Source organism: Podarcis bocagei (genome assembly GCF_964188305.1).
Source record: "Podarcis bocagei genome assembly, chromosome: 4".
In the NCBI taxonomy this organism is placed as follows: Eukaryota; Metazoa; Chordata; class Lepidosauria; order Squamata; family Lacertidae; genus Podarcis; species Podarcis bocagei.
The window spans coordinates 51,352,224-51,374,712 of record NC_138128.1 but is presented as its reverse complement, the minus strand read 5'-3'; the positions used below and the strand labels follow the sequence as shown (position 1 = coordinate 51,374,712).

The window sequence follows — 22,489 nt, the reverse complement described above, 5'->3', positions numbered from 1 at the left end:
GTATGAACATGCTATCTTTTAAAAACTAGTACAATTAAGTACAGAGTATTTTCTTATATGCTTTGTGCTTTTTATTCTGTGGGACCAATGCAACTACTAAAATAGTTATTTCATGACTGCTCAAAGGGAGCACTTATAAACTCTGTTTTACTCATCCACACAGAAGTGGCATCTTAGCCTTTTACGGGGAACTTTAGATGTTGTACCTTAAATAGTTCATTATTTTGCAACAGGAACTAATAGAGCTGCTTCTCCTACACAACTATTCTAGAATGGTGGAAACTCCAAATAATCTGTGTGACTCCCCTAATAATAACTGTGGCACGTTAACAACTTGATTTATTATTACCTGTCTCTCGGGGCAGCTCATTACCTCTTGGAATACATGGGCAGATCTCGAGAACAAGTAAGGGAGAGCCTGTAGCTTGAATTGAAGCCACATTGTGACATGGCTATTGTGAAGTCCAGTTTTGCTTCTGTCAATATGTTATCACTGTGTAAGAAAAGGCAAGGCAAACCAAAATACATACTAAATCACACCTCCTTTAATACCTCTTGCCTGGAGTACAGGAACAATGCATTAGCCAAAATGAAGAAAACAGATCACCATTGTAGAGCAGTGCGTTTTTTCTGGTGAGATGTAGCCGTACGCATACCCCTAAACATTTTGTGAATATTTGTACTTTTGTCCATTTACTGTTTTTATTTTTCCTGATTTGAACTATAAAATGGTGATTTTCTTGAGTCAAAATGAGAGTACCCCTAAACATTTTTAAGGGGGGGGGGGAATGCACTGGGGAGATGTATCTGTGCCTTGTATCTGTGCCTTCTGTCATTTATATAGTGGAATGAATGACAGAAGATTAAAACATGGTGAATACTTCCTAAGAAAGGCTCTCCAGAATGGCCATGATGAAAAGAGAGAGAGAGAGAGAGAGAGAGAGAGAGAGAGAGAGAGAGAGAGTATAGAAACTTCTGACACTGGCAAGGCTGGAATGTAACCTATACAGTGGTGCCTCGCAAGATGAAATCAATTCATTCCGCGAGTTTTGTCGTCTTGCGATTTTTTTCGTCTTGCTAAGCACGGTGTCAGGAAAGTTTTGGAAAAGCTTCAAAAATCACCAAAGTCTTTAAAAACCTCAAAAAAGGCTACCACACCGCGTTCTATGAGTTGCTCCTCGAAGTCAAGTCGCAACTGTATTAACGGTGTTAAGAAAAAGGAAACAAACTTGCAAGACGTTTCCGTCTTGCGAAGCAAGCCCATAGGGAAAATCGTCTTGCAAAGCAGCTCAAAAAACAAAAAACCCTTTCGTCTAGCGAGTTTTTTGTCTTGCGAGGCATTCGTCTTGCGAGGTACCACTGTATAAGAATCACATCTTTTGCTCAGCCTATTTTTGTATCTGTTCCTGCCCAAGCCTAGCATACAGCCTACAGAATGTTGCCCACAGCAGAATGTAGCTCTTTGGCTAAATAAAGGTCCCCCACCTCCACCTCAGCACTACAGCAGCTGAATGCTAACTGAAGATAAGGCTTGTTTGCAGTAGGTGCAACATGTTTCCGCTCACAAAACACTGTATGTGAATAAACTCACAAAATCTGCTTCAAGTTTTTCCATTTCTTGCTTGTAGCTCCTCATTCTACTGCTGTACATGCCTCGGCTCTGTGGAGGGATTTCTCGAACTTCAAGCTCCATTTGTTCCAGCTAATAATTAAAAACAAGAAGGGGAAGGGAGTATGAGAGAAAAGACAAGTTGAATTAAGCCAGGAAGAGTCGTGTGGCAGTTATGCACTACATCGTTGACAGGAGGGAAGTGGGACAGCTTTCCAATTTAGCGATAACCTGACAACAACTTTTGTCCCTGCACTGAGGGCCTTCTAGGTGGCTACTCCCAGACTTTGGAAGAGGCAAGGTGAAGACTTGTTTGTTCCAACAAGCTTATGTGGACTGGCAGCTTTTAATGAAAGGGCTGCTGCCATGCTATTTTTATAGTAATTATTGGTATGGCTTTAATAGCTTTTATATATGTATCTAGTTTTATTTCTATTGATGTTTCATAGCTTTTTAATCACCCTTTTTCAATGCTTTTAGAATTTCTCATATTTATATGTAAGCTACCTTGAGTCCCGTCAGGGAAAAAGGCAGGGTATAAATAAATATAATAATATTAATAATGTCACTGAACTCCTTTGGGAGAACACATGCTTGAGCTGTTACTCTCAAACAAGTGATCCTGTGAAATAGCCACTTGCGCATAATTTTTCCTTTGCTTCAGAGCCCTCCGTTTAACTGTTGTTCCTGAGCTTCGTATTCACACTGCTTTCTCTAAATTTCTTCTCCCTGTCCCATTCTTTTAGCGGTTTAACTACACAGCAGTTTTGCAAAAACTGCTCTCTGGCAGTTCTAAAAATACCTGTGAAAATAAAAGAAATGGGGAAAGGATGAGAAAAAATATGCTGTTAACTACACTCCTTTACTATGTTATTTCAGGTGATACTGTTCTCAGTTATGAGTTTCAATACACAGAAAAGTTGTGGCAGTGGAAGAAGTTCGGGGAGGATGTATTTATGTGTATGTTTTACAAACAAAAGCTCCTTGATAACAGGGATGAATAAGCTTCTTCTAGAGATTCTGGCGAGCTTTTGGGGGTGGACATAAACAGTTCCAGGTTAGGTGGCTCATGCGGGTGACTTAATATAAGCCACCTTCACACAAACGTCTTTTATACATCTTTCCCCAAAGGTGAAAAAACACAGGTTGCAGTAAGCTAGGAACAACAAAATCCTTGGAAAGATCAAAGACAGTGGAAATCGTCTCTTTCCTCTAAGGATAAGGCATCATATAAAAATATCACGTTCTTTGTTTCAGTTGAGCAATGTGCAGAGTTTACTAATTTACTGATAGCTGAACAACCTAAAAATAAGGGATTGAGGCGGAAACACTGTATGTTCCTCCTTTGTGCAGATAGTAAGATACAGAAAGTAAGATCCTGATAATATAAGCAAGTCAAGTACTTCTACATCAGTTTACAAAACTGTTATCTGTCTCATTAACATATTCACTGGACCCATTAACCCACATCTGGCAATTTGTGCACAGAGATGCCCTTTCCACAAATTCCTTGTAAAATGTTAGCAGATCTGGGGAAAGCATAGACAATAAAAATAAATTATTATTGTTAATTAAATTTATATCCCACTCCTCCTTCCAAAGGATCTCACACTGGCAACATATACATATGTGTAGCTCCTGACAATGACTAGAATCATGAATCTGTCCAAGAAGAACAAATGAATTGAAGCAATTAAAATGATTAGCTAGTTTAACTTTGAAGAAACAAATGATCAGCAACCTGATATGAGCAGAGTTAGATTGCCTAAATCCAATCCCACCATAGGACTGCTATGTAAAAACTGCATGCTTTGGGTGGCAATGTTTCAAGTTTGATTTTTACTTCAGCCTGTTCAGGAGACCTTTTAATGAGTTGTATTCCTTAGCCAGTTTTGTTAAAATTGATTTTTATATGCAAGCCTTGACATTAATCACCAACATGTTAAGTAATTGCTGGAAGTCAATAATTGCTTTAAGCACCTGTCTAAAATTGTTAGCAACAAGATCGGAAAACAAAAGTATGAACAAAAAATGAAGTACATTAAATGAAGATCATCATTAGGATGGAAATGTTAAAACAGGATATTCTTTTTAATCTTAGAGAAAAGTCAGCCAATTTTGTTCGTATTATGACACAAGGAGGAAAATAATGAGCTATTAGCTCAACTTCTACTCATTCCAACATTAAAAAAGACAGAGAACTATTTTGCAGAAAGAAGTAGACTGAGTGATTGGTTACCACAAAGAGACAGTGTCCTTTAAAAAAAAATGAACAGGAGCTTTTTTCTTTCTTTCTTAAAGAGCTATGGTGAAGGAGAGATTGTCCTATGGTTATTTAGTTATCAATGCCTTTTGTAATTAATAATTTACCTTTATCACTTATGTGAGGTAGGAAATTTCCTTGTCATCCTTACATGTTGGTCAAAGAAGCTAAAGTATAGATTAAATGATCTGTCAAAGGTCAGAGTACCTTATGTGGATTGCTTTAACCAATCCATAAAATGTAATAGATAAACATTCCCTTATACACCTCAAGAGCTGAAGGATACATCAGTTCTCCTTTAATTAGTCTTGACCTATTTTTCTACATGAAATATAGTAAATATGAGAACCAGAATCTAAGCTATAGTACAAAATCCAATTTGGACTGCTATTGGATTACTGTTCATTCATTGCTCTTAAAAATAAGTTTCCCAGTTGCAATCAGACTTTCAGCATTTCTCACCATCCTTTGAAGCTTCACCCTACATACCTCTGAAATTAAAGGTAAATCATGAAATAGGGGAAGCTCTTTAAGGAATGATAAAATGAATGCTCAGAAAACTTCAAGTAAATACACTTCTGGATGAGACTGAAAAGGTAAAGGGAGATACAGTATATCCTGAAGTACAGTTCATTATGGAGGTTTGGACAGGTCTTGTACACCATTAACGATGATGCTTTAGCTTGTTTCTCTATACAGATAAGAAACAGATATATATGACTTGTAATGGTCCAGCTTTCCAGCATAAGCATTCTACTTGGTTATGAGATTTCCTCCCCACATTGAGACTAACCTGGTTTAGACACAATGTCCCTCTAGTAACAACTGAAGGGTTTTTTATTTATTTGTCAGGCTTTTCAACAGGTTCCGATTGTTTATTTATTCTTGTGCTATTTATTCTTGTATATATTATATTTTTAAACTGCCAGTCACCTTTTTTCATCTGATTAGCTCCACTGCCCTAAAGGTAGACTGAAAATCCTTAGACAGATGAAAAATAGTCTTGTGCAGAAAACATGATGGAAGTTAGTAAACATTCCTTTTGGAACTATATATAAGTGGTTATAGCTTTTTCTGAAAGCCCAGGGTTAGGGTTAAATATCAGACAAAAACCTATTTATACATGTAGGCATTTTAAATCCCACTGGTGACGGTAATATAGTATTGTTTGATCTGCTATTTTAGTATGCTGTTTGATGGGACTATATTTTTTTAGTTTGATTTTATTTGCTACCCTTCATTTCACAAGTCCAGGGTGATTCACAATAAATTTAAACTATATCTATCCATCTATAGGGACGCGGGTGGCACTGTGGGTTAAACCACAGAGCCTAGGACTTGCCGATCAGAAGGTCGACGGTTTGAATCCCTGCAACAGGGTGAGTTCCCGTTGCTTGGTCCCTGCTCCTGCCAACCTAGCAGTTCGAAAGCACATCAAAGTGCAAGTAGATAAATAGGTACCGCTCTGGCGGAAAGGTAAACGGTGTTTCCATGCGCTGCTCTGGTTCGCCAGAAGTGGCTTAGTCATGCTGGCCACATGACCCGGAAGCTGTACGCCGGCTCCCTCGGCCAATAAAGCGAGATGAGCGCTGCAACCCCAGAGTCAGCCACGACTGGACCTAATGGTCAGGGGTCCCTTTACCTTTACCTTTATCTATTTATAGCTGTCTGTCTGTATCTAAGTGATAGCATACCAAATGGGTAAAAGTAAAAGTGGTACCAGAGATGCCTGCAACCAGGACCAATTGACATATTACAATCCCTGCATAGAAGCTATTGAAAAGAGAATCTGCATTATCTGTGGCATCTCATTCACCAGCAAGAACATGCAGCATGGGTGCTGTGCAAGAATACATGGCATTTTTGTGGTGACTCTCCACAAGATAAGCAGCCCACATATATTACGCTGCCAAGTGGATGTGTAGCAACCTCCATACAGAGGCTAGTATACTTTCAAAAGTTATTAGCTAATCTGACCCAGAAGATGTTATTTATAAGAGCCCAAGTACCACACAAATCCATTCCCTGAGCATCTCCAAGGAACAGATGCTATACTCTATTGTATTCATCTTTCTGCCAGCAACTGAAGTAGCCCTACAAAGCTGAAGGTATGGGAAGAAAGTGAGGAGATTCATTCTCTTTCATACCCACAAACTGAACCCACCATTTCATGCATGTTTGTATAAACAAGGCCACTCAGATACATACAGGCACAGATCCCACTCCTTCGGTTACTCTTAGGCTTCCTCCCTTTTGCTCACCATAGCAAGTATGCCGATGCCCTTTGACAAGTGTGACAAGCCCTTGGCTTCATTCCAATTTTGGGGCTACAGAGGTATGCAGCAAGGGAAGGACAATGGTTTGTCCACTCCACAGCCACATGCCCCATACAGAGAAGCTGTGCTAAGGTAAAGGAAGCTGCCAGCACTCACTCCGGAGTCAAAAAGCTGGGATGGGGAAGCTTCCTAGGCTGGATCTACAGAGATAATTTTAAAAAATATGAAAACCCAATGTGAATTACCATTGACTTTGGGTTGCAGCTCTACAGCACCATCTGGTGTCACATTTTTATAACACACTTATAACGTTATCATTGACCCGTGTAGCTGAGACCCTTGACTAGCCTCTGTGCACCCCAACCATGGGCATAGCCAGGATTTATTGGCAGGCTTTATGCTAGGGGGTGGCAGAACTGAATTATCTCCAATGCAACTGGTCAGTTAGTTAAGTATGTTTAGTTATTTACTACGCCCATGACCTCAACAATGCAGCAGGCATATATACGCACTGCTTTGCTCCCTGATTCAAGGTTGCAGCCAAACCAGTGACCACCACCTCCTACCTTTTCTAATGTAAAGCAATTAAATTAGAAAACCCAGCACCTGCTCCAGCTTCAAAGTTGGAGCTGGGATGGGGAGCAGAGAATTGTTCCGGATCTTGCATAGAGGCACAGTATGATGTCAGTGACAAGGCAATGAAGCATGTCAAGAGAAACAAACATTGTGTGACCCCTGATTACATGGAAACACAAACAGGAGGTACCAAAAAAACAAAACAAAAAGAACAGTCATGCTTTTACATAGCTACTGAGTTTTGATGTAAAGTCAGTAACACACAGATTTCCAGTTAGATCTGTGTGCTTCAAAGTCTATGTCAGGAAGCAGATTTGACTAGGGAGAGATCTGTGAGCCAGTAGTTCATTGTCAACTGTAATACGCTCAAAACATGCACAGTTCACACAAAAAGAGCATTCACAGCCGATCACCTACCCATCATTGCTTTCTTCCTACAATTATCTCTTAACCACTCCTCATTCTAGCCAAGCTACGACGAGATCCAGACAAGTTGCTTGTTCTAACACAGCCTCCACAATGTTAAACACCTTCCCTGGGTTTTTTGGTCACCCTCTGGAGGAATTTTTAAGGTTTGTAGTCCTTTCCCACATTTGTGGGACAATCTAGGCTTACCCAAACCCCTCAAAATTAAGAACAGGATAATGGGGAAATCCTGTACAGTATCATTATGCCTATATTGTTCCTCTTCTCCCTAGATAAAAAGTTCTGCTGTATAGTCAGTGCTAGTTTTCCAGCAGATGCAACCAGCCAATCATGCTGTACTGCTCACCTGTATGACTCAGTGTGTGAACTGCTGAGAAAGTAGTTGCACTGGTGCCATCAAACTCAACAAAGAGTTCGAGTTCACTCCCATCTCTCAGCATGAGATTAACTGTTTGCCAAAACTATATTCCAACACTCTTTCATTTTAGGATCTTTTCATTTTCTTGTTGCCTCTTCCAGTAAGCTTCTTGGATATTTTGCCTCCTCTCAAGTCTTCTGCAGCTACTTCTGTTGTCTTTCGTCTGCTTGCCCATACCTTGACATTTGGAACGTTCCATGAGCTACTCCCCACCTCTAATAAAAGATGGACATTATCTGAGAAATAGGCAATGAATATCCAAAGCAAGGACCTCTACACACCAATGTACCCTGCTCCCAATCTCATATGGCAGCACTTCTGCAGAACTGAGAACTTACCAACTCTCTTGCTTCTTCCAGCTGCTTCTCCACATTTGAAACCATTTGCTTCTTCTCATCTGAAAGCAAAGGGGGGGGGGAGCACCAGTGAAAACAGTTCTGTTAATGTGAGCTTCTATACTCATTTCATCTTCCTCTGTCATTTGGAGAGCAACAGACTCTTGCAGCTTAACTCGTGTGAAAGGTGGGTGTCTCTTTTGGGTACGTTTGTGGTACTCAAGTTTTTGTTTGTGTGTGCCTGGAGAAAGGTGTGGTGTTTATTTTCTGGGACTCTGTACTATTATTAACCATGGATTTTGAGTTAATGATCATATCTTTGGAGTATTTTGTAAGGCGAGAGTCTGGCCCTACTACACAACTGTGGGGTTTTTTTAAGCCTTTAATCCACACACCCAAATTCTTTTGATTTCCAGATGTTTTGGATTACAACTCCAATCAGTTCCAGAATACACAGCCAATATGCAGGGCAGATGCAATTTGTAATCAAACAAGTAGGGAGAGTGATGTTGCACTCAGGTCTTGCTTGCAGTCTTCTCATAGGCATATGGTTGGCCACTGGGGGAATGGGATTTTGGACTAGATCAGCCTTTGGGCTGATCCAGCAGGCCTGGTGGAGGTTGGGAAAGTCTACTTTAACCCAACATTGTTTATTTTCATTCAGCAGTGTTGTGGTACATTTTGAAGTACATGAGTTCATCATAGTATTCCCAAGGAGAGTCCAAATATATTGACCCATTATTATATGCATACCAAAGAGCAGTAGTACATAGCATAATACCTAATTTGATACAACCAGCCAGACTGCAATCCTGGGCATAGCGTCCTGGGATAAACCTGGTTTAAAAACAGAGCCTTTTTGCTTTATTTATTTTTTTCAAATTATTTTTATTAATTTTCCAAATTATTACAAATCAAATCAAACCAAATTAAATTAATTTAGTTTTTTTGCTTTATTTTTAAAAAATTTATTTATTAATTATTATTATTCTTTCACGCAATGTTAGCAATGCAAATGGCAATATCTCTCTGCAAGATTGTCTGCATTTCTAATTAAAATCTAATGGTTGCATTTCAGCTGGCTGAAGATCTTTTGTCAAAGCTCTGGTTAAGTCTTTGCAGTCAGAAGTCAGCACCACTAAGTTCACTGGAGCTTACTCCCAGGAGACCATGTATAGGATTCCAATCATGCTGAGCCTAATAAAGTGCATGACTTTTTCCATGCTAATGTGTCACAATCAAACCTAAAAGCTGCTCTGGCAGAGGATGCCATCACATCTCCTCTGGAAAAAGTCCCAGAGCTGCAGTTCCGATGCTCCCTTATCCACTACACCACTATTCTCATCTCATTACTCACATGTCCCTCCCACATCACAACTTGTCTTCAGCTATTTGGGATTAATTCTTTGGTCTTTCACATCTATCAAGTAGCACAGGCTGACCTAGATAGGATGGCTGCTGACAGTGGCTTGTGCTGACGCAAGAACGCTGGCCTCCACTTGGCACTAGCCACCCTCTCCAGGTAGGCACTTGTTTGAATAGGCTCTGGGGCTGCAATTCTTTGCACACTTACTTGGAAGTCAGAAGGCCTTACTTCAAAACAGGTGTACATAGGGCATTATACGGTTTTCTGTAATGGTGCGTTCAACTAGCAACAACCGGACTGGCTACAGATCTGAGAAAGAACTTGATTTTAAGGACCGTACACTGACGAAAAGCAGCAAAATGGATCAATAACTAGCACCAGGGCCTGATTTAGGTTTGATGAGGCCCTAGCTACTGAAGGTAATGGGGCCCTTTATATATCCAGCTGCCCTTGGTCAACAACAAATGGTCACTGTTTTTTGTGTTGAGTGGTAATTTCCATAAATTACCACTCAAAACAAAAAACAGCGACCATTTGTTGTTGACCAAGGACAGCTGGATATATAAAGGACCCCATTACCTGATAGATATCTAAACCCATCTGCACATAACAAAATATGTATTTTATCAAAGTAATTGTTGAACTGAAATACAGTTAAGAAGAAGTATATTAATAGTGAAATTTTTTGAGGAGGGCCAAGAGAGTAGGGCCCTAAGCTATAGCTTGTTTAGCTTATACAGTACGTAAATCCGGCACTGATAGGACTCAACAGAAAGAGAGTGGGGCAGCTTGTCCGGACTCTGGAGTAGCCCACCCACCCAGCCTCAGAGAGATGGGAGCTATTCTGCTGATGTCCTGCTTGCGGGCTTCCCGTAGACAGACATGGAGGAAACAGGCTGCTGGACTAAAAGGGGCCACCGGCTCTTCTTTTGGCCTCACACCCGAAAGCAGTCAGGGTCGCCAGCGCAGGAGAGACCAAGAGGTGCCGCAGCCGGGAGGCGAACCCTCCTCAGCCGCCACCGCTCACCTCCGAGCAACTTGGGCACCTTCCCGATGCGGTTCGTAATCTCCGCGGTGAGAACCGAGAAGTCCTGCTCGTAGCCCTCGAAATCGGAGGACATCGTGGCAGCGGAGAAGTCTGGTTTGGAGGGGGGAAAGCCCAGGCGAAACGGCCCTTTGAGAAACAGAGGCGAGTTGACGGGACCTTCTTCCTCCTCGTCGTCCTCCTCCTTCTCCACCACCGCCGGCAGCCGAGGAAACCAAACTCGCCTCAGCTGCTCGCCGCTGCTCCTGTCAGCGCTAGACTTCCGGGTTGCGCTCCATCAACAACATTCCCCCACGGATCCGCCGGCCGCGAGGCAAGGTTCCGCTGGACCGCCCGACCGCCTTCGCCCGTTTCCAACCTCTCCTGGCAAAGAAGCTGCTCGGCTTCTAAAATTAGAAGCCTCTTAAAACAGGCGGCGGGCGGAATCGGCCTCGCAAGTTAGTCCGAGCATGGGCAGAGAGCTCAACTTGCTCGCTCCCCGCCACAGAACAGCGGCTCCCTCGGATCCCGTTTATCCCGACGGCACGGAAAATGTGCGCTGCTTGTATTTGAGGGACATATTTCCGAGCGCACCTGCCAGGTTGGTGAGGGCGCGACGGAGTGAGGGCGGAAGCGGAGGGTTCTCTGTCCGGGTCCTACCAAGGTGCCCCGGGGAAGTGGCCGCGCGGAGCAAGCGAGAGAGCGAGCAAGCGGAGGCGGCGCGCGGGGCATGGCTGGCGGGCGCCGTCTCGGGAGGACGCGGCGGAGCCTCTGGCTGGAGTGACCCTCGCCCTGCGCGGGTAAGGCGCCTTGTTCTGCCCCGGGCGGGAAGGGCGGCCGCGGAGCCACCCGACCCTCCTCGTTCTCTTCTGCCAAGGAATCCCAGAGGAATCCCTTTCAGCCCCTGGGGAGAGCAGGAGGGCGGGACGGAGGAGCGGCTGCGTCGCGACCTGCCTTCGCCCCGCTCTCCTGGCTTCCTTTCGACCCCTTCATCCTCTCCAGCTTTGGCCATGAGGTTTCCGCCTCTTTCTTTCTGGGTCTTCGATTGCTGCCAGACAGGCAGGCAGGCACCCAACAGATAGCGCTTTTCCTTCCTCTGCCGTTTCACCTGTGGAACTGCTGCCTGTTGCGCATCCTCTAAGAGACCGAAATGCCGAGAGGCCCTAGTTAGCGGGTGCAAGACCTGCTCCCTCTTTTCTCTGGCCGCGTATTTCAGGGATGCATTTAATTATTAGCCGTTTATTTGGGTTTTATTAGAGAGTTCTCATGGAGAGACCAACGCCATGGCAACAAGCCCTGGGAAAAAAAGCCTCTGACGGCTTAAAGAAACCATCCAGTGGCTTTCTTAAGTAGGATTTCTTTTTTTAGTTATTTGCAGAAAGTTTTGTGTTTGTGCTCCTCACATCACATTGCTTGATCTGAAGGCAGCCCTGTTTAGGGAAGTTTTCAATGTTTGATGCTTTATTGTGTTTTTAATATTCTGTTGGGAGCCGCCCAGAGTCGCTGGGGAGGCCCAGCCAGATGGGCGAGGTTTAAGTAATAAATTCTCCTTCTCCTTCTCCAGCATTTTACAGACTTCTCTCCTTCGCTGTGCAGTTCAGTGCTAGTAAGCTAGAATGGGGGCAGCTTTGTCACATTTCCCTTTATTTTGTGTTCCAGGCCCTTGGCCTGAAACTAAGTAGCTTCTCCTTTAGTGTTTTCATACTGCCAAGTGGAATGGTGAAATTGACTCTTGGAAGCCAAAAATTCTGCAAGCTTCTAAGGGTGGATTCGATACTTGTACGAAAAGACCAAGGCAACGTAGATAGTCCGGAGGCCAAGCAGAATGTGGGAGCAGACATAGTAGCAGCAAGTTATGAGGACATTTTCCACAACAAGGTCCACAATAAGTATTCCCCAAATTTCTCATAGCTGTTCATATGTTGTTAGGGAAAAATTGTAAGAACTACCTGCTCTGGGCAAACCTCACCCTCTCTGTTCTGGAAGCTCCACCTAAAGTTGAGTAACTCCCTGAAGTAGGTAGATTATGTGATTCAGATGTAACTGATGTAGAGTTGTAATAGTTTCTTGGTCTCTTCTGTTAACTGACTGGAAGTCAGCAATATCCTGTAACAAAATACAACAATATATTTGCCAGTAGGCAATTGGGGCTTAAAAGAAGTTTAACTTTCACAATTTGTGTGCAAAGGCCACAAATAAATAAATCACTCTGTTAAGCAGTTTGGTTATTTAGTATTTAACTTGTGCAAAAGAAATAGTGTGTGTTCCATACATTGATTATATTTAATGACAGGCTGAATGTTGCCTCTGCTGTTTCGCTCTCATCTGTTATAATGCAAACTCACTTTAAATGTACAGGTGCCTGATGGACACCTTATTCTTTCATTGTACATTACCAAGAGGGAAACATAACTAGCTGAATGGACTGGAAGCAGTGGCTGAAATCCAAATAGCTGTTTAAGCACCTTCAAGGGGTATGTGCTACCAAATCTCCTTTTCTTTGAAAAGCTGAACCCACGGTCACATCACAAACTACCAGAGTCTCAAAATCCCTTTGAAGAAAGATAGCCCCATCGGACACATGATTCTAGTCTCACGTTTCTTGGAATCCTTGCCAAGAAGTACTGAGGATACAGCAAGATGAGTTCCTTATGCTTTCAAGAACAGGCTGAGACGAGTAACTCAGAAACAGGAAGATTGTTCTGTCTGCTTAGTGAAATAATTGTGCCTCATTTCCTTAAATAAATAGCTGTTTTTGTGTATACCAGATGGGTCAGAATAGACAGGAGGGCTATTGTCTGGTTTGGTTTGCCCCCTCCCCCCCCCAACCAAAAGCAGTATCATAGCTTGTGACTGTTCTTATTCCATAGATGAATCAGATTTCATGTTAAATGGTGCTTTTTAACAATCTGAGAGCTGGGCAATAAGCAGAAGAGGGAATGAAGGGCACAAGGACGAAGTCTGAAGGACACATGGCTCATTTTCAAGCCAATAAACTGTGGGTCTGATATTGTTATGTCTGAACTGAGCCTGTGTGAGAAGCAGCGCTACATTTGTCAAGCTGTTTTTGTTTCTAATCCAAATAATTTATCTTTGAAAGTATTGTTATTACTATTGTTTACTTTTTCTCCCTCTGTTTAGGTGTGTGGTAGAGGCAGCCTTTCCTTCAGACACTCATGCTGAAGAACTTCTGCACCTGATGAGTCTACCAGATAACCGCAAATGGCTTAACTCCAGCTACTTTGCACTTGCTATTTGGACATGTAACCATTGCTATAGAGATGAAAACTTATGACAAGTGGAAACATATACCTGAAAGGAACCACCTGAAATAGGAATTCACGTTGTTGCAAAATGGGAATGCTTTGTTCAGTTATCAGGTTTGAAAATCTCCATGAACTGAAGCGACTGTGCCACTGGGGCCCCATCATAGCTCTCAGTGTAATAGCAATATGTTCTGCCATGGCTATGATCGATGCTGTTCTGTGGTACTGGCCTTTGGATACAACAGGAGGAAGTATCAATTTCATCATGCTCATCAATTGGACTGTTATGATTCTCTACAATTACTTCAATGCCATGTTTATTGGGCCTGGATACGTTCCCTTTGGATGGAAACCAGTAAGCAAATGAGATATCTTTTTTAACCCTTCACTTTGTGTGTGTGTGTGTGTGTGTGTGTGTGTGATCACAGCCTCCTTCCCAAACCTACCAGATCCTAGCCTAGAACAGGATCTCTGGACCTAGTTTTATTATCTGTAGAATCGGGTCAAGATGGGAGCTGAATTTTCGCAGAGCACCATAGGAAACTCACCGATAACTCAGTCACCATCTTGAGCAATATAAAAAAATTCCTTCCAGTAGCACCTTAAAGACCAACTAAGTTAGTTCTTGGTATGAGCTTTCGTGTGCATGCACACGAAAGCTCATACCAAGAACTAACTTAGTTGGTCTTTAAGGTGCTACTGGAAGGAATTTTTTTATTTTGACTATGGCAGACCAACACGGCTACCTATCTGCATCTTGAGCAATGTTTGTTGAGTATGAAATCAGCACCACATATGTGAAGTCAAATTCAGTGATCACCTGGTGGCCTCTGGTGAGTAAAAATTGCCTCCAGGTGACAAGGTGTACTGACTGTGCATTAGCTGCCAGTCAAATTACTTTCTTTTAAGGGGAACGTTCAAAATCTTCTTTCCTTGGAACAAGATGGTTTAGAAACAGGTTCCGTTTCTGGTGGCGTCCTTGTAAATAAGTCCTGTTGACCAAAGTGGGACATACAGCCTAATTTAATGTGTATTTACTTACTAGGACTGTAAAGGAAGAAAGATGTTGGGAAAAACAACAACAGGACTAATGCCTAGGACAGGAACCTTTGGTTCTCCAGATCCTAAAGGACTACAGTACCCATCATTCACCCACCATTGGTCATGCTGCCCAGGATTGGTGGGAGATGGAGTCAAGCAACATCTGTAGGGCCACAGGTTTCCCACTGCTGGCCTAGGAATTTCAGTTTTATCTTCTGTAAATTTCTGGTGCCCCATAGCACAAGTGGAAATGTTAATACTTGTGGGGATTGGTGCTTAATTATGCAAATGAATATAATATACTGAATTCTCCTGCAAAGTTGGTAGTGCAGGGGGATTTTATGGGTAAAGGTTGAGATTGCCATCTCATGACTGCTCAACCCAATTAGAGAGGAAGCTACACCCAGACAGAATAGCAAAAGAAAGTATATAGACTATACGTTAGAGACTTGCTCCTTATTTGCCTTCTTTTTTCTGTTTTTGAGGAAAACTCTCAGGACTGCATGTATCTACAGTACTGTAAAATATGCCAGTCTTACAAGGCTCCCCGCTCTCATCACTGCCGAAAGTGTAACAGGTACAACTGCTTATGTTTGTATATTGTTCAAGTGCTCGGTTAATAATCGTATAATACCCAGATCTGCTAAAAATGGGGTTGGAAGTGGCCACTAATTAAGCTTTAGTGATTGGGAGTAGGAAGGACTGGCTGGTGGTGTGTTTGTTGAACAGGACTATTAAACTTGGATTGCTTCTTAGGTGTGTGATGAAGATGGACCATCACTGTCCCTGGATCAATAACTGCTGTGGGTTTCAGAATCATGCCTCCTTCACTCTCTTTCTTCTGCTAGCCCCTCTTGGATGTATCCATGCTGCTTTCATTTTTGTCATGACCATGTACACTCAGCTTTATAACAGGGTAAGAAAAAGCTCTTGACATCTACAGAATTGAGTTAATTAACGTCTGGAAATATAGGTGCTCCATCCCTCTTTAACCCTACCGTGTTTTACATCTGCAGATATAACAGGTGTCATTTGTCGTGTGATCAAATGCATGCCATCCTGGCACCAGTACTGCTGCTGTCTCTTCGTAAACATGTGACTTTTGCTTTGTCCCATGTCTAGACTGTGTCCTCTTTGTTATTTTTTTCTGACCACAAGTTGGCTTTTCTGCTTATCTGCAAATAATCTCACAGGCACAGCTTAATACTGAGAATGTTTGAAAGCAATTAATAAATTAAGCTTGAGTAGAAAAGGAGAGCAAACCAAAGCATATTAATAAGAGAGAGACTTTGTAATGTAATCAATGCATTCAAAAGTTCTTTCTGAGTTTGGGAGATCAGATTCCCCCAGTGGTACTTAGCACAAAATAGCGTGTGTGCCATCTGTTCAAGCTTGGGTTGTCTTTTTTAAAATGGGGACCGCACCAAATATGTTCTTCAGGCAAGACATAATTTCTGAGATGCTCAACTTGCTTAGGCGTGTAGTAAAATTTCTCAGTGAGTTTTGAGGCACTGCCAAAATACTGTCATGCAGAGGAAAGATTCCTACTGTTTGCTTCTTCAGTCAGCAATTTGCCTGAATTGCCGTTCTTGGTTTCCTTTCATAGGTATCCTTTGGATGGAGTTCTGTCAAGATTGATATGAGTGCCGCCAGAAGAGACCCCCGCCCAATCATCCCATTTGGGTTGTCTGCATTTGCTGCATCTTTATTTGCTTTGGGGCTGGCACTGGGAACAACTATAGCTGTTGGTATGTTGTTTGTTATCCAGGTGAGTCTGATGGTTTATCTTACAAAGTGGCTGAAATCTCTGAGATTTTGGTAGGGCACCAACCCATGATGGGGGGAGGATTCTTTAAGCCTTGTTATATTGCAAATCATTGTGTCTTCTGGGTCATCTTTTGGTGCTGAGATGAGCTCCTTTAAAGGTGTGTGTCATTGCCAATCAGCTGATCAAGGCGGACAGCACTCATTCAGCAAGCTCGCTGTCAGCTCTCATCAGCTGATCGGCTCTGATGGGCTTCTTCAGTCGTACTTGGGAATTCCGGAGGGGCAGCTAAGTAGTGCAGCCCATCCCAGTCGCATCATTACAATCCCCCCAAGTGTTGGGCAGGTCAGAGTGGTTTGGGAAAACAGTCACATGCCTGATTCAGACTCCTCCTGGGCCTAGTTAGACCCATGTAATAGAGGTTCCCAACCATGGCTATAGAGGTGAACAATTCAGAGAGTAGTCTTAACTGGTTGAGCTTTTAGAAAGTTGCTTTTTCTCTATGTCTATTCTGATGATGAAACATTTCATCCTTAAGATCAAGCAGGGGGTGGAAGGCTCAACTTGTGGTTCCACCATGATTTACTTGGTAGGCCCCACATCTGGAATAATCTCACCTGAGTTGTTTGTTTGTCTGTCTCCCTCATTGATGGCTTTCAGATGTCACCTGACAGTATTTTTATTTGCACAGGTTTTTGTAATCTGATAATAGAATATTTACTCCTCAGAAGCAATGTAGGTATGGCAAATCACTATAACCCAAATACCTACAATGTTACATTATATATACTGTTATATTCCTTGTGTTATTTTGATGTACATTGCTCTGAGCTTTTTTGAAGAAAGAGCGATCTAGAGATATCCCACATAAATGAAGGAATATAATTCACAAAAACGTTTCTCTGTAGGGTCCTGAATGCAGACCCTGTTAAGTGATTTTGGTTTGATACACTTCTGCAGATAAATCTCTCTCCTTTTCTTTTTCAGTTGAAAGTCATTTTAAGAAACAAAACTTCAATAGAATCATGGATTGAAGAAAAGGTAGGGTTTTGTTCTGATGCATTTTAAAAATATATTTTGCATTAGAGCTGCTCGGTCAGCTGAGAAAGATTTCCCCCCCCCCTTTTTAATTGAATGGAGGGAAACCTTTGCAGATGCTTCCCTCCATAAAGACAAGGCTACTTCTTCCACTGAATTGATGAGTGTTTCCCACACTTAAGCAATACTGTATATGTGTTGTGTATCCAGACAATAAAGTGAGCAGCAGCTCCAGAAACTGGAAATAGTCTTTTAATACTCACTGTGACTGTATCACTAGAGGTCAGTATAATATAAAGAATTTAATGCTTACTTGTATTAGATAATATTTGTTCAAGATGTACAAATGTGAAACATTTGTAGTTTACAAAAGCAACTCAAATTAGTAAAACCAAAGTTAGTGTTATACTGAAATGGAAGCAATTTTGAAATGGAAATTTTCTTATTATTACGTCTTTTAAAAATGCTCATTTTTGATATTTCACATAAAATTCCACAGCCATCTCTCTGGGCAAAAGTTGATTCATTTAATCTCTACATCATTACATAAAGAACCTCAACCTATAATAATAATCTGTTTTTGGTCTTAAAAATACAAAGTCTTAAAAAGCTTATTTGCCTAGATACTTATATATCATAGCTCCTTACCTCTGGTTCTTAAATCCGCCAGCCTCTTACCTTAGGACCCTGCAAATTGTAGTGATGCTTCTGATTCCTCATAGGTTCCTTTTGCCCGAGTACAGGAGTAGCAAACCACATGTTACTGGTCTATAATTTACATCATCCCAGACCACTGGCATGATATTTGAGGCTGTAAGAGTTCACAATATGTGGAAGGCTATCCATGTCCTGGCATGTAATTTTGAGTACTGGGTTTCTCTTTTTTTCCTCCACCTGACAAGTACACTGGGTGCTAGCTCCTTTTAATTCTATTTCTGGTCACTGTCCATTTCATTGGGAGTTGCACATGATTTCTTCTGAGGCAAATGAGCCACCGTTCACTCTCTCCTGCTTCTTATATATTAAAGTACATACAATCCTTAGGCTGTGCCTACAACTAGCTTTAGGATTTTATTGTCGCATTGTACTTGCAGGCCAAAGACCGCATCCAATATTACCAAACAAGAGAGACCTTTATTTTTCCGTATGACCTGGGAAGCAAGTGGAACAACTTCAAGCAAGTGTTCACATGGTCTGGAAACCCAGAGGGCGATGGCTTGGAGTGGCTCACAAAGGAAGGCTGCCATCAGTACAGTTTGACTGTAAGCTACTATTCTTCATCTCCTCCCCCCACTATGAGATTAACTTAACTATACTGAAAGCTGAGAAATTGTACTCCAGTGAAATGTTATCTGTCTATTTCCCCAAAGACACTCAAAGCAGTTTAACAGTAATAACAACGGGGGGGGGGGGAGAAAATGTAAATCCCTAAAGAAAACCCCACATGCCTCAGTATACATTCAGAGCAGGAAGTTAACAATCTCCAACCCATTTAATGATTCCAGCAAAAATGCCACAGAACTGGGCCAGTCTTAATTCTCCTATACGTATTCTTTTGCAGATAGAGCAACTGAAACAAAAAGCAGACAAGCGAGTGAGAAGTGTAAGTATGTCTGCACTGCTGGTGTTTTAGCATATTGCACTGAAATATGCCTGGGCTGAATTACGGTAATATATTAATATAATTTTTTTTTTAAATGTAAGATAATGGGATTTTGAAGTTAGTTTTCAGTGATATTTCGGGGAAGCATTTTTGCTAGGCATGTGATAGTCTCCTTACAGAATAAAGCATAAGTCTATATTGTACAGGAGGGGTAACTAACTCATGGACTTTCCAGGCCCCCCAAAGTTTTTTGTGGCCTCCAAGTCTTCCACAATCTTTTTTTTAGTTGATTACTCCTGTGGGTCCCTAGTAGGAACAACACCAGTCGGAAACAGAAGTCTGAGCTCATGTCTCATTTTCAGCATGGATAAGGCACTTTGTAGTCAGCAAGTAGCATCAAGAAATGCATTTTTAACAGAATCTGACAAAACCTTCAGGTGCGGTACCAAGCAATAGAAGACTACAGTGGTGCCTGTTGCCCTCTTACCAAAGGCTTGAGGACGTTCATCACGACTCCATGCACTGAAGAACCAAGAATTTCGCTTCGCAAAGGGGATCAGATTTTAGCCACCAGAGGCTTGAAGTTAGTACTCACTTTGTTATTCAAAGTTCCGTTGAAAGATAATCCTGGGGTGAACAGTCTTACCAATTAATTTATTCATTCTCTTTCAGACACTGGATGTATGGAGACAAAATTGACTCGGCAACTGATGGTAATTTTGCATTTGTGTGCATTGCACTTTTTAAACTACAGTGTTTCATTTCAATCTTACAATTTAATCCAAAACTGATTTTCCAAATTCATTACTTTTCAATGCTTCCAAACACAACAGAACCAGTGTGAAACAGAACCAGGCCCTGGTTGGAGAAATAAGTGTGGGGGTCTGATACAATTAAAAATTAAACATTTATCTAAACATGAGGCGTTCATGTTCTCGAGTTCTAAGGGCAAGGCCTTCCGAAGATAACCTAAGAGTAGCTTGCAAACAGCATGTAAAACCTGCAGAAAAGGAGAATCGGATCGACACAGCATCTACTAGTGACCCAAACAAGAGCAATGTGCTCACCACCCATCTGCTGACACTTACCATATCTAGGCTAGATTTCAGCAGAATATTAACTGCTTGTCCATAAACTGACAAGTGTGTTATTTTGGTTAGAGATTGCTTGACCTCTGTCATTTAGAGAACAGCCGGCATCACCTGGAGAGTACCCCATTTGCCCCCCCCCCCCGTTCTGCAATGATTTGGGGAGGTAGGGAAGTAAAGATGCCTGGGAAATGCTATGTTTTATGGCTAACTTCTGCTGTTTTCTCTCACTGCTAGATGGCAACAGAATCAGAGGCTGGTTTCCAAGGAGGTGCGTAGAGAAATGCCTGTATGATTCTGAAACGGATCAGCCGTCGGACAAGGAGAAGAAAACAAGATAACCCTTTCCCTGCCTTGCTTTTGGAAACGGAAAGGTTCCTTTTGGACCACTGTCCTTTTACTTGAAATGTTCTGTACATTGTTCAGTTCATAAATCTATAGCAAAGTGTTTTTGTATGTGTGAGTGCTCACAAGGATGGCTCCCCTAGTGCCATAATCTTAAGTACTTTTTGCCATTTATAAAATGGAGAAAGCCATTCCATTAATGCCTTTTGATATTAAAACTTTGCAGGACAGAACATTTGACCTGTTTTCCTTTGTATTTAATTTTAGTACTGCTCACTTAAAAGTATCTTGTTTTATATTACATTCCATTGGCCTTTCACCCCCACCTTGGATGCTGGGAAAAAACATTTCGTGTAGTGACCGCCAATGCTGGTAAAAGATTTGATATCTAGGATTATTTTAAATTTTGAAATCATGTGCATTTTCCCCCCAGAATCACACACACACATGTATTATGTATGTATTATTATTCTATGGTGCATAGTGGCAGGTGAGCTTACTGCTAAATTGCTGGAGAATTTTTGCAGTAAATTTTTGTAGTAAAGAGAAAGTTGTATATTTGTCGTGAGCCTAAAGACACAATACCACATTGCATGTGTAGTACCTTCATTAAGTTATTCCTGTTTGCACTGATGGCTGAATGATGTGAAAATTGACTTTAATAGGTTGTATGTTGATGAGAATTAACAATGGGTCATTTGTTCATCTATGTTAAAGCAGGTAGTCTTAACTCAGGACCTCCTTTTTTTTCTCTTTCCTATGCCAAATCCTCTGGTTGTCTGAACTTCTTTCTCATAGGCCACGGGTGTTAATTTTTTTCACGAAATTTGTTAGCTGCCCCTCAGCATAGGACAGGTTACAGTTAAAATACGGTAATCAAAGCAATAAAATGCATGGAGAAACAGCAACGCCAATAAAAGCCAACTGAACAACAATGACAGCCATTTTTATAAGATGTTGTAATGTTTGGACAACTAAACTATTCTCTGGTGTCAAAAAGAAAGTTTATACTAGTGGCGTTTCTCTTGGGGGGGGCATTCTAAGCACAGGGTGCAACAACTGAAAAGGCTCTCCTTGCCCCTTCTAACATCAAATGGTGGGAGAAACAGAAGGACCTCCAGTGAAGGTTGTAAAGTCCCAGCAGATTCACATGGGTGTATCTACACACATATAAAAAACATTCTGAAAATCCTTTTTTTTATTAAAAAAAAAAAAAAGTTTTTAAAAATACATTGAATTTTCCATAAGGCTCACCATCGCCATCTAGTGTCACATTGTGTATCGCACTTAAAACACACTTAAAACTTTTTCTTTGCAGCCATGGTAGAAGTGTGTCCTGCAAGCAGCCAAATTCTGAGAGCCACTAAGGACTTCGAAGACAACACCCAGCACTCTTCTGTAATATTCACATTCTAAAGTTCTGTAAATATAAATTAGCATGTGCAAACTTGCAGTTACAGGCTTTTGTCCCTCATCTGAAATACTTGGCACTTCTCTTTCAAACCACCCCAGATATATCATCCAAACCAGCTCCTTAGTTTCATTTCCCAACAGTTCCTGCTCCAAATTGGTTCAACCACCTCCCCTCAATAATTTTAATGGCAGGTTGGATTTTATGGCAACCCCCCGCAAATTAAATATCCTTCCCAGATCACCTACTAATATTCCCCAACCAAAAATTATTGCCCATTTCTCATGTCATACTTGTAGAATTTCTAGATGCTGCTGGACTAAATTTGGTTGACATCAGTTCAGGTTCTGAAAGCCCTGCTTAGCCGTGTAGTCTAAGCATGTAGAATCATGATAGCTGCTAGTTGTACACGTGTAGATACTAGTTTTCTCAGTGTTGTTTTGATCTTCAGGTTAAATGAGCGATTTAATGCAATGAGCACCTATCACATATTTAGAAACCAGTATTTCTGTGAAGTCTGAAAACCAGAACCAAACTCTCGATACAGGAGAAGTCAGATAGTTGTGGGTTTTTATAAAGACTGGATTACGACTGTAGCAAATCCTATGTGCTCAACGCTAGGCAAAAGCAAATGTAGCT

General features: G+C 41.6%; 2 protein-coding genes across 5 annotated transcripts in view; one reads left to right on the top strand and one right to left on the bottom strand.

Moving 5' to 3' along the window:
* The window catches only part of VTI1A (vesicle transport through interaction with t-SNAREs 1A), a 238,464-nt gene extending 227,861 nt beyond the window's left edge, over window positions 1-10,603 (bottom strand). Inside the window, exons 1-3 of one of the 4 annotated variants that reach the window (XM_081189434.1) lie at window positions 10,297-10,603; window positions 7,907-7,965; window positions 1,592-1,702 (exon numbers count right to left, since the gene is read on the bottom strand). In XM_081189434.1, the coding sequence (XP_081045560.1) occupies window positions 1,592-1,702; window positions 7,907-7,965; window positions 10,297-10,390 (264 nt within the window). In that variant the 5' untranslated portion in view covers window positions 10,391-10,603. The remainder of the gene's footprint in view (window positions 1-1,591; window positions 1,703-7,906; window positions 7,966-10,296) is intronic. The other 3 variants (XM_081189432.1, XM_081189435.1, XM_081189433.1) reach the window with 3 other exon arrangements.
* A 334-nt stretch (window positions 10,604-10,937) lies between these two features.
* On the top strand, window positions 10,938-21,374 carry ZDHHC6 (zDHHC palmitoyltransferase 6). The gene is made up of 11 exons (XM_081189430.1): window positions 10,938-11,093; window positions 13,435-13,914; window positions 15,086-15,177; window positions 15,357-15,516; window positions 16,207-16,368; window positions 17,353-17,406; window positions 18,498-18,665; window positions 18,965-19,006; window positions 19,444-19,589; window positions 19,679-19,719; window positions 20,332-21,374. Exons 2-11 carry the CDS (start codon window positions 13,648-13,650, stop codon window positions 20,433-20,435), a joined length of 1,236 nt encoding a protein of 411 aa, XP_081045556.1. The 5' UTR covers window positions 10,938-11,093; window positions 13,435-13,647; the 3' UTR covers window positions 20,436-21,374.
* The last annotated feature ends 1,115 nt before the right edge of the window (window positions 21,375-22,489 follow it).